The sequence below is a fragment of the Zeus faber genome (genome assembly GCF_960531495.2).
Source record: "Zeus faber genome assembly, chromosome: 21".
Lineage (NCBI taxonomy): Eukaryota > Metazoa > Chordata > Actinopteri > Zeiformes > Zeidae > Zeus > Zeus faber.
The window spans coordinates 6,238,935-6,251,390 of NC_137208.1; the positions used below are offsets into that span (position 1 = coordinate 6,238,935).

General features: G+C 48.6%; 1 protein-coding gene across 2 annotated transcripts in view; it reads right to left on the reverse strand.

Moving 5' to 3' along the window:
• The window catches only part of chst11 (carbohydrate (chondroitin 4) sulfotransferase 11), a gene marked incomplete at its 5' end in the record, with an annotated part of 74,028 nt that overhangs the window by 16,243 nt on the left and 45,329 nt on the right, over positions 1-12,456 (reverse strand). For both annotated transcript variants that reach the window (XM_080022219.1, XM_080022218.1), the window contains one exon: positions 8,996-9,081. In XM_080022219.1, the coding sequence (XP_079878345.1) occupies positions 8,996-9,081 (86 nt within the window). The remainder of the gene's footprint in view (positions 1-8,995; positions 9,082-12,456) is intronic.

Below are 12,456 nucleotides of genomic sequence, written 5' to 3' on the forward strand. Positions count from 1 at the left end.
TTTATTAGGGACTCAACCACCCACACAAAAAAAGCTGAAAGTCTGAAGGCAGCATGACCCTTGATGCTCAGAGAGACTGGCATTCTCACAGCAGGCATTATGCTGCCCCCCACACGCACGCACACACACACACACACACACACACACACACACACACACACACACACACACACACACACACACACACACACACACACACACACACACACACACACACACACACACACACACACACACACACATGCAAGCAGTACACTTCTCCACAACAGTTAGTTTCTCTTCACCTGTGAGTGGTTGTAAAATTGGGGTTTACAAAGCTCTCAGAGTAAAAAAACTCTGACAATGCCGTTGTTTTACGAGGCTGCACATCCGCTACGCTGGGACCGGCACTTCCAGCCCAATAACTGTCAATCATGCCATTTACGAGCGGCCATTCAACCCCAGGGGCGCCGAGGCCGCAGATATGAGAGCTGCCCGCCCCCATGACTGCAAAATGGGAGCAAAATGTAAGAACGACGAACATTTTACAGAAGCCTTTTTTTTGGGAGGAGCAGAGGAAGCTTCTTTGGGGGAGGTCTGAGTGAGGAGCTGAACTCTGATTCAGCATTTTTGACATTCAGTCCACGTGATGCCTTTGAGAAGTGTCTAATTTTGGGGAATGTGAATTTGCTGCAACTTCTGAAGGGGGGGCAGCACCGGAGAGTCTAAAACAGAGGATCCTATCATTCGGGCTCGGGGGTCTTTTTTTCAACGACAGCTGAGATCATATTTATTTCACAAGCATTTATAAACAGCAGCAGCACTATTTTCACTTTAGTTCCTACTTTCCTTTTCTATTTTTCCTTGTCGTATTAAAAACACTTCAGACTAAATTAGCATTATTGTGCCTATTTTTATGCATTTAAGTGTTTTCAAACCTGTGCTCTATTGTCTACAGAATTTGAAACACTTTAAAGCTGCCTCTTTAGACAGTTGGCATGTAATTGTTTTAATTTGTTTGTTTTCCTTTTATCAATTTTTTCATTTGAAGCGCTTTGAGCTGCATTTCACATAGAGAGAGGTTAAATAAATACAATTTATTATTATTATGATCATAGATTGTTATATTATTATTATTATTATTATTATCATATTATTATTATTATTTATATATTTTTATCATCATGATCATCATCATGATCATCATTATCATCATCTTCATAATAATATTCTTCTTCTTATTATTTTTATTATCATTATTATTATTATTATTATTATTATTATTATTATTATTATTATTATGTAACAGCGATGCAAAGGAGAACGCTGCTACTGAATGAGCTGCAGTGTTTGCATCTCGGGGGCAAAACACAGGAAGTCTCAACAGCTCTGCCCCGTCAGCTCCATACACAAAAAAAATCTATAAATCGGAGAAAAATCCGTTCCTCACGCAGAGCTTCACCCTCATCGCTGCGATTGAAATCACATTATCAGCTAGTTGGTCTTGCTCAAGGGATTTTCAGAACAGCGGATGACCTCTGTTTGAAGTGTCACTGCCACACACACACACACACACACACGCACGCACACACACACACACTAAAATGACCCACAGTAACTATACACCCAGTAACCAGAGCTCAGAGAGTGAGAGTGGCACACACACACGCACGCACGCACGCACGCACGCACGCACGCACGCACGCACGCACACACACACACACACTAAAATGACCCACAGTAACTATACACCCAGTAACCAGAGCTCAGAGAGTGAGAGTGGCACACACACACACACGCACGCACGCACGCACACACGCACGCACGCACGCACGCACGCACGCACACACATGCATACACACACGTTCACCGAACCTGCGATAAACAAACACTGGTCCTGAAGCAGGAATGTTGATTGAGGCTCTGATTAAACACGTCGGCTTCAGGGAAAAACTATTCCAACAACAGTGCCGCTACAGTTTCTCTGTGTGTGTGTGTGTGTGTGTGTGTGTGTGTGTGTGTGTGTGTGTGTGTATGTGTGTGTGTGTGTGTGTATCTGTGTATTTAGATTTAAAAATGTTGCCCCAATTGACACAACATTTTTGAGGACAATGAAGATCTAGATCTAACTCTTATGTGTGTGTGTGTGTGTGTGTGTGTGTGTGTGTGTCAGTATTTTTCAAACACAATAATTACAGCACCCTAGACAATATAATTACAAAGTGCTCTAACGTTCCTTCTAAGCCATCAACGACACACATGCACGCGCACACACACACAGACACACACGCACACACACACACACACACACTGCACTTTCTCTTGTTCCTTCCTGCATGTAGTTTATCTCAACCCTTCAGAGGGAGGAAAGGAGAGCCAGATGGAGGGGTAGAGATATAAAAAGACATTTCTTTACCACATCCACCATGTTGAGAGAGAGAGAGAGAGAGAGAGAGAGAGAGAGGGAGAGAGAGCGCTCCCATAATCCCCTTCTCTCTCCTGGGCCTCTCACCTTTACTCCTGTTCTTCTGCCAGCCTTTAGAGGTATGGAGCGAGGGAAGTAGAGATGGGGGAGAAAAAAAAAATGTAGGGAGATGAGGGAGATGGAGGTGAGGGATGAGGGAGGGAGGGAGTTGGAGGTGAGGGAGATGGAGGAGCGATAGAGAGACGAGTAAGGGTGAAACGGAAGAGGCAAAGAGAGAGGGGAGAGCAAACCTCTTCTTAATCCGTTCGTCATCAAATATTAAATTACTTATACCGCCTCCCACACACACGCACACACACTCTTTATACCTCTACTGTGTGTGTGTGTGTGTGTGTGTGTGTGTGTGTGTGTGCCACAGGTGCGGAGGCTTCACACAAAATCCGCGGAATCTGTGCCAGCGTCACGCCCCTGGAGCCTGTTCTGCGCCCGAAACCGTCGTGTCCTCACGGCGCCACCGTGGCAAGAAGTGTGTGTTTTTGTTTTGAGTTTTCTTGCTACGCACACACACATGCGCGCGCACACACATGTACGCACACGCACTGTATTTCAACGAGCCACCTTTGGGGGATTTTGGGCCCCTGAGACGGCAGACATACTCAAGATACTCGGGCTGAGGGTGTTGTTATCATGATGTTGTGGTCCAGGATGTCCCGGCGAATCGATCCCGATATCCACTGCCGGATTCCACCCGAGTCCCATGTTCATGAACGTGTCCGAGGTTCACCACGCGGCACTGACGGGCGAGGGGAAGTGCCCCAAAAAAAACGATACTCCAGGGCTTACGTTTGGGATCATTTCCGAGGTTCCATCGCCGCACCGGCGTCGGCCGAGACCACGAGCTCAAGGGTGAACGTCTCTGCGGGGCCACCGGGCAGAGGGGGCCGCGGGTCGCCAGAGCCGTCGCGCACTCCTCCCAAATCTGGACGAGGCGTGGCGCGGCCCTGCGCGCTCCCAACACCATTGTTTGAATCGTCCAACCTCCTGTCGGGAGGCGGGGTCGAAACCGAAAACGAAATGTAGATGTAAATGAAAGAATCGGATGGCTTTTGGGATCCAAAATGTCCGCGATTTCTTCAAGGTTTTCCGTACGTTGTGGTTTACTAAATGCGACAGTGCCCCCGTATAAAAAAAAAAAAAAAGCAAACAACGCCCCAAAAACGATTTTAAAACACTGACATGACCATCCAGGCCAGTAGGGGGCGATGTCATAAAACCTGATGTAATAGACCACAGAAGAACCTCAGGTGCACGCAGCGTATTGAGCTTCTTCTTGAAATCGTAATATTCATGCACAACGCTGTACCGAAGCGATTCCTAAAGTTGGGGAGACTTTTAAACACACATGACGTCGGCGTTTTCGAGAAGCTCTGTTTTACTTCCTCCCCACGAACACGCAGGAAAGAGAGTCCTGAAAAAAACCTCGACCCTGGAAGGCCTTTTGCAAAAGCTTTGTTTCCAGTTCCCAAAACGGCGTTTTGGTGAGGGCGGGGAGGACCAGAATCGAAAGAAAATCCGTGAGAAAGAAGATCCGTGGATGAGGCCTTCACTTCGTGACAATGATTTCAGTCTGTTTCTTAGAACGTTATCAGCAATTATGTCCGCCATGGGCAGACCTCCATTCTCCATTCTAGCTAGCTCACAATAGTCGAGCCCCGTTCATCTAAGCCATGTTCCCCACCGCAAAGCCGCTCAACGGAGCCTGCGGGAATCCATAACTGGCACCAAAAAAAGATCCATCCAGCTCCTGTCGCCCCGGCCGCACTGAGCCTCCTTTGTTCGGGGGAGAGAAACCACCTCCGACAGGATGGAGGACGCACGTTACCATCGGAGGAGTGAGTTCCCTTTCTTGTCGACGTCTCTGGCACTTTCGGGAGGCCCGAGATCTTGCCGATGCCATAATCAAAGCAAATTCGACCGATTCAACCGTGAGAGAGGAGCTTGCAAGTTTGTCATTTTCTAAACAAAACAATTCTGCAGCATTTTACTGCATAAAATGAACCAATCCACAACCACTGCCTGTCCTAACAACTCCCCAATGTTTTGCGTGAGATGATGATGATGATGATGATGATGATGATGATGGTGATGAGGTGTTGAGGTAAACCCTGTATTACTCAATCTGAAATTGAAAACAAAACTCATCCACTGCAGTGGATGGTCACTCTTCTTAATAATAAGGTCGCAAACTGCTTCGCAATCTTTCCGAAAAGCCACTGCAAGTTCATCAAACTCTCATTTTCATAGATATAAGATGTTATCAATCTTAATTGGATTGATGTATTCACTGCTCTGTTCGGGAATCAAGATGTCGACTCAAAATGTAAGGGGGTTTAACATGAAGCTTTTGACTGAAACGTTTGAAACCTTTGCGATAAAAGGTTTCAGTATAATGTAACCCTGCATAAAAAAATGTAAAAGCCTCTCCTCGGACCCCACGGCACTGTCACGGCGACTTCTCCGCACTTCAAATGCTTCGCCTGCGAGTCCCGCTGTGGCCTACCACTCCACATAGGAAATTTAGGAAACTTGAATCTTAAAGGAAAGGTCTTATTTACCTGTTATGAGGTGGAAGCACTTTCAGCAGTTGGTTGTTTAATGTAAATTTGTTATCACGTTTTTAACCTTCGTGACGAGGTATTGAAATTAAAATGAATTAAAAGCCCTTGTTTTTTTTCCCATTTGAGTTCAGCCATTGCGATAGTACTTCAGTGCAAAGGATGAAGCACCTTTTATCTGGATCGATGGATACACCCTCTATCCTTACATTTCTACGCTGCCTTTCTTCATGTAGACCAGGGGTGCCCACACTTTTTCGGCTTGCGAGCTACTTTTAAAATGACCAGATCAAAATGATCCACCTGCATTAAAAAATGCAAAATATATTTATTTATATATTTATATACTCAGTATACTTTACATATACAATATATGTTGGCGTACCTTGCATCACTGCATGAACCCTTACGGCACAATACAATTAAATACATTTATGGTCACTACATTACTACTTACTGATGACTTGCACTGAATGGAGTCGTCAGGGTTGCACAGTCCGGACAGTAGCTGCTGGTAGCCAGCCTCGAACAGCTTCCAAATGATCATCAGTCACGGTGGAACGCTATTTGGACTTAATAATCTTCATGTGGGAAAAGGCTGACTGGCATAAATAAGTACAGCCCAATATTGCAGTCAAGTTGGAGCCCATTTCCTCATGTCTGGGTACTTTTCCTCCGTGAGTAAGTTCCAAAACCGTCCATGAGCCCTGGACTTGAGCTGAACGTCAGCCTGTAGTGTCAACATCTCGTCCTCCACCGCAGAGCAGCTCAGGTGGAGCAGTGTTGGAGTGAATCAACCTCAACATCTTCCCTGAATGGGCGGCACATCCAGGCAGCGATGGGCTCGAGTGAAGCAGAGTCTTGAAACCCTTTGTCAGAGTCTGACGGACAGTTTTCCACCTGCTCCACCTGTGTTGCGCACACGCGCCTTGCCTCGGGTCTCCAGCTCTGACGCCAGGTTTTGAAAGCTCCCCAAGTCGTGGCGCTGCAGCGTTGAGGAGAGAAGTTGCGTTTTTTTGTCGTTTGGAAGCATTAGCTGAACTGATCAGGTTGACCCCCGGTTTTGTCTTTTCCTTGCAGCTCTGAATTGAGCTCATTCAACATGTCGCTCAGATGGTTTTTAAAAAATAAAAGAAAATGTTGAATTGCCCGCGATCTACCCTGATCTACACTGATGTAGGCCAAGCAGAAGATGTCTGGCCGCTGCTTTGGACTATTTGTTTTGGCAGTTATTTTTTTACTTGAGGACTGGTTGAGTGCTATCCTAAAATCGGGATTCCTAATTTAGAAGATTGCTTATGAGGCTTATGTAACAGTCAAATTACGATCTTATCAAGACAAAATGGCATTTAGTCCTAAATACAATTTGGAAACCTGGTTCTGTAATACCAAAAATCCTTCTTAATGCCATCCTAAGCTGAGAAAAGATAGGATTTCAGACCCTGAATTTGCTTCTCAAGACTCAAGATTCAAGAGGTTTATTCGTCACATGCATATACATACTTTCATACATATATACCGTAGCTCTCATTATGAGAGCTACGGTAGAGGTCGCTGGGTTCAGCTTGAGCGTGGCTCGGAGAGGAAAATGACAAAGTGAGGACCTCGGTGAGGCATTCCGGGGCCTCAAAGAGACACCTTGTTTTTCTCTCCGTCTTCCCTCAACGGTCACGTGACCCGCTCCCAGGCCTCGCACCGGAGGCCGCCGGGCGCCCGGTGGTGGAGCTCAAACGCAAAGAAAACGCACTGATGTCACGTGGCTCGCTCTCCACACACGCTGATACAGGAACACCAGTCATATGCGCACCTATGTTGACCGCTGAGCCCCGGCACCCTGAAGAAGTTTACTCTGGCCACACTAACAGCCTCTTCAGCACACAGAAATATATCAATGGGACTTCACATCATCGGGAATGTGTGGAAAAGTCCGCCGTGGAAAATTAATCGGCGGTGTGTCCAAGAGCACCTGATCTAATCTTAGCTGCCCGGTGCCGCTTAATGCCCATAGGTAGCCCTTTTAAAAGCTGTGAGGTGAAACCCAGTGGGGGTTTTCAGGGAAAAAGGGAGAGAGGCATAGAGATAAATAGAGACCGATAGATAGATAGATAGCCAGCTACATAAAGGGCGACAGAAGACTTGGAGCAGAAAAATTGGGACGTCACAATAAATACAGAGTGAGTAGAGAAAAATAAAGAGTGAAAGACGGAGAGAATGAGCCAGACCAGGAGAGGGAGGCCGGGCGGCCGGCAGATGAGTTTTGGTACAGCGGCAGGAGGCGGGCAGCCTGTGTGGTGATGGATCGCGAGGAGGTGATAGATGGAGAGAGGGAGAGGCGGAGAAGAAGCTCTCCACCATCCATCTCTGTGATGGCATCACCCACCACCCTGTTCTCCTGTCTGGCTATTCTCAGCTGCGCTGAGTTACTGCACAGGGCGTGATGTGCCTTTTGAACAGGTCTGCAGCCTGCTCTGGGCGGGCCCGACACCCCTGCTGGACAGGCCTGGACCACCCTCTGGACAGGCCTGAATCCCCTGCTGGACAGGCCAGAACCACCCTCTGGACAGGCCTGAATCCCCTGCTGGACAGGCCAGAACCACCCTCTGGACAGGCCTGAATCCCCCTCTGGACAGGCCTGAACCACCCTTTGGACAGGCCTGAGTGGACAGGCCTGAACCAAACTCTTGACAGGCATGAGTGAATAGGCCTGAGTCCCTCCCTGGACAGGCCTGAACCATCCTTTGGACGGGCCTGAGTGGACAGGCCTGCGTCCCCCTCTGGACAGGCCTGACTCACCCTCTGGACAGGCCTTAGTGGACAGGCCTACACCGCCCTCTGGACAGCCCTAATCCCCTTTGTCCTGTTTGTTCAGGGTTTTCAGCTTCACAGAGATACACTCTGTATATGAACAGTGCTGTGAAAGTTTGCTTGTTGAATTTGCAGCGTTTTTTTTACATTTTCACACTGACTCTACTCTTTTATAAATTCTTCAGATCTTTAAAAATGAATGAAACATTGATCCGTTTTGTTAGCTTTTCAGCACAGGGTTGCATTTACATGTAATACTAGCTTCTGGTTAAACATCAGTAACATCCAGCCTCAGAAATATGCAAAAAAAATGTATAAATAAATAAATGGGAAAAAAGATATACATATACATACAGTACACTAAATATATAAACCAAAACAGGTGAATCGACCAAAAACATCACATTTTGAAGGCAAGGTCCTCCTCGTTAGTCGTCAACATAAAACAGAACATCGACACTATGCGCGCTACTCTGATGGCAGTTAAGCATTTTGTATGAGCAGCTCATGCTTATCTCTCAGATCTCTCAGTGAACGCTGCATAAATTATACAAACACAAAAAAAACAGGCACAGCGACAAAACAGACGGCCTCACGTTCCCACTCTTAACATACAGTGATGGACCTGCCACATCGGGGAACACATAAAGCAGCTCCACCGCGGCGGACACCTTTTGTGTGGGTGTCTCAGTGATACTCCCTCCTAGAATTGCGGGGGGCGGACGTACCCTCAATGATCGTCGCTTCTGTCTGTTTTTGTCAAATTATTCCTGAGAGACACGGAGGAAAAAAGCTCTTACCCCCCCCCCGGGGGGGGGGGGGCATAATATCACCGCACAGAGAAGGCTGCCGCTACGCCCCTCTGTGACGGAGCGGGACAGTTGCTGTAGTCATGTCACTGACACGCACGCGCACACACACACACACACACACACACACACACACACACACATTTGCGATGGTGAGAGGTTGAAAGCCGAAGCCGGTCAGGGGTCAGGGGTCATGATGTCAGTCACTGACCTCTAGGATGCAGGAACGGCACACTAGCATACAATTGGACACGTCCAATTTGTGTTTAGTACGTCTGAAACCGTAGTAGACATCAAATAGTAGGTGGAGAGAGGGTGTGGCGAGAGAGAGAGCGAGAGAGAGAGAGAGAGAGGTTTACTACCTGTGTGGGGTTGTACAGCTCCTGCAGGGCGTTGCGGGAGCCTTTCCTACAGCAGCCTTCCACCACAAAAGAGTTCCTCCGCATGACTGCAAAACACAAGAGACACAGCCCATGAGTACGCAGCTCTTTCCAACACACGCCGACATCAGCACGCGCGCGCACACACACACACACGCGCACACGCTGATTGGGTCCAAGGAGAACATAAATTGAACCTTGAAGTCATCTGAGGTGAGAGGGAACCAGATCCAGCGCAGGAAAACCCAGGCAGAAAGCCGTAACCAGAAAACCCCCAAGCAGACAAACAGCCTGTTCAGCCACTTCAGATAGGATAACGGTGTCACCGTTGACTTCTGAGGGCGTGCACGCACGCCGCACGGCCCCGCTCTGGGAAGACCCTTTGGCTGAGTAAACACGAGCAAACTATTCTCACAATAAAGTTGGGAGAGGATCAAAAAGCAGAACTGACATTTGACAGAATGGTGAATACGCCCGGAGGCATTATGAAACATGATGTAGACCAAGTCTTCACTTTACACAGGGGCCGATCAGAATCACAGCGGCCTTTACTCGAGTCAGACCTTCTGTCGTCCGAGGGTCCTACGACCCGCTCGACCCGCCCGGGCAATTCACACGGTTTTCTGGGCGGCTGAACAGGTGATCAAAACCTACTTTCCTCCTTTGTCACCCTGAGGCAGCCCTCACTCATGCATCAACAACCTGCAGGCCAGTGATTTAAAATCAGAGTTCCATGTCCTCCTCAATCACCTTGGGGACCCCAACGCAACCCTCTGAGAGGGCCCCCGGGAGGGGGGTCGGTCCCCGAAGCCGCGGCTTGGCGACCGCCACGCCGTCTCAAGCAACCGGAGAACGCGAAGGAAAACGAAAGCGGGCCGCGGGGAAAATTGTGAAAGGGAAAACGCAGAGGAGAGCGTTAAGCATGCGGCAGAGGGCACCGCCGCGCGTCGGGGTTTGTTTGGCCGGAGCTCAGCTCGGTACACAGCTCGATAGAGAGCTCTGCTGGCACCGGCTCAGCGGACCGCCGCCACCACCGCCCCTCCGTACCCCCCAGCTCCACCGCCGAGTCACTCTGTCCTGATTACCGGAGAGGCGGCGGCGCCAAAGGGGCGGCGTTTTTTTACGAGCCCGCCCTCCTCCATCGCCGCCGCGCCGCCGAGGTCCCGAGCGCCGTCGCCTCCGCCCTTCACCCGGACACATCGCACTTCATATGTTGCCTTCGGCCATGAATTGACTCTGGGCCCTGAACCCCGACCGCGACCGCCTGCCGGAGCAGGTCGGTCATTCCACCAGTGCGTGCGTGATTTACCTCCGTTAATTAACTGGGCGACACCGGAGTTCAATAAGTAACTTGTTTGAATCTGGTAACGGAGCCAAGTAAGCCAATTTAAGTGGTGGGATCCTGCCTTTACGCTTTGACACTGTCAAGCTCTATTCCATACATCATTAATATAGATTCTTGCACCGCACGAGAGTTGTACCCCACCCGCCCGACGGCGGTAGCAGCATGATAACTGTGTTTCTATATATTATTTATATATATATATATATATATATATATATATATATTTCTGTGTTTGATATTTTTTTAATGTATCTTCCCTTTTCACTGTACTTTCTTGCTCTTGCCTCCACCTCCCACTCCAGCATGAATAGCTGAGTCGTAATCGGATCACCGAGCCTCCTCTCCGAGCTCTCGCCCGAGCGGCTTTCAGAGCGAAATCCCCCAAAACCAACCCCACGGAGGTCGGACGCCCGGTGGAGATTCTTCTCGCGGTATAGAGTGCTGTTTTTTTTGCAGAGGTGTCCAAGACAGGAGGACGCAACCCTTCGTCCTGTAAGCACGAGGAGTCACGTTTGAGGCCAGGGCGGAGCTGCTGCGGAGACCACCCGAGGTACGAAAGAGTCTTGAGTCAAGGTTGCGACTCGAGTAAAGAACAACCAAATGAAACCGTATATCTGCTTTAAAAAACAAAACAAAAAAACCCCATTAAAAATACATTTTAAATTTGCACTTGATTGGCCTCGAATTTCGGAATCTTTTGAAAGACTCTTTCAAAATTCCTACTAGTGGACTGTCAAGGTACTGCAACCCCAAATCGTGGGCCTGGGACTTGGATCTAAAATGGTCCTTTCTCAACTGACTTTTTAAAGTCAGTCAATAAGTTAAAAAAATTGCCAGAGCCAAAAGTTCTTTTTCGACCCAATCTTTGCAGCACTGTACCCCATAAAAGACCTTCCGATCCATCCATCAATACATCCAGGGGTTAAACTGGGAGGTGGACGCGGGTGGGATAATAAGTAACGACAAGACAATGATGAAGGGGCCCTTGCAGACGCCGGCACATTTTTTTCGATACGAGGCTCCTGGAAAGATACCGAACTCGCTGATTCCTCTGAGGAGAAAGCTGCCAAGTGGGCCCGAGCTGGAGAAACCGAGGCGTCCGCCGGCTGCCGCTCAATTATTATTATTATTTTATTTTATTTTTTTAACCGCGCGACTAATTACGGTGCCGTCGAAAAACCACGGCTTCTGCGGCGATAGAGGGACGGAAAACTTTCCTCAGCGGGTGTCCAGCTCCCCCCTTTAACCCCCCCGGTGACACCCTGTGGCATGCGCGGCCCTCGTTTGGGGCGCGGTGCGGGACCTCGGTGCGGGCGTTTTGGACGTTTTATTTTGGGGGGTGGGGTTAGGTCGGCCCTGTGATCCGAGCCGCGTGGCTCCCTGCAGCTCCTGGTCCAGCGCCGAGTGCTTGTTAGAGTAACGAGCCGCGGCAGACGGCGGTGACCTTCAAGCGCCAGGGCTGGACGCCGAGAGGAGGAGAGAGCTTCCTGTAACACCCGAGAGACACTAACTCTCAGTGGCGGGTCTGGCGCACGCACACACAGACACACACGCACGCACGCGCACACACACACGCGCGCGCGCGCGCGCACACACACACACACACACACACACACACACACACACACACAGACCAGCAGCATGATGGATAGCCCTGTTGTAAAAGCCGGTCTTTAATAATGCAGCTCGCCGACTCCGTCCAACTGTGTACGATATAAACAGGCAATTACCTCTTTCTCACCGGAAAACAGCACGTTTCTTTCACCCTTCTTTTAATTATTTCTCCCTGAATCACTTTTTTCCTCTCTCTTCATCTATTTCTGTCTCCAGCCACAGTAGCTTTCATCAATAACCCTGAAATGAAGGGACAAGTATTTACTTTTAAGATACGGACGGGGTGACCCGGCCGACACGCACGCACACACACACACACACACATGCACACACGTGTCATCCATAGTACAGCACATACAACTTGTATGACTCAATTGTAACGTAACACAATTTTGTTTTCTGCATTTTATTCTTGTTAAGGCTCCTCCTCCTTCCAGATAGTTGTACATAACAATCAAAGCCGCTTTAATGCGAAAAATCTGAA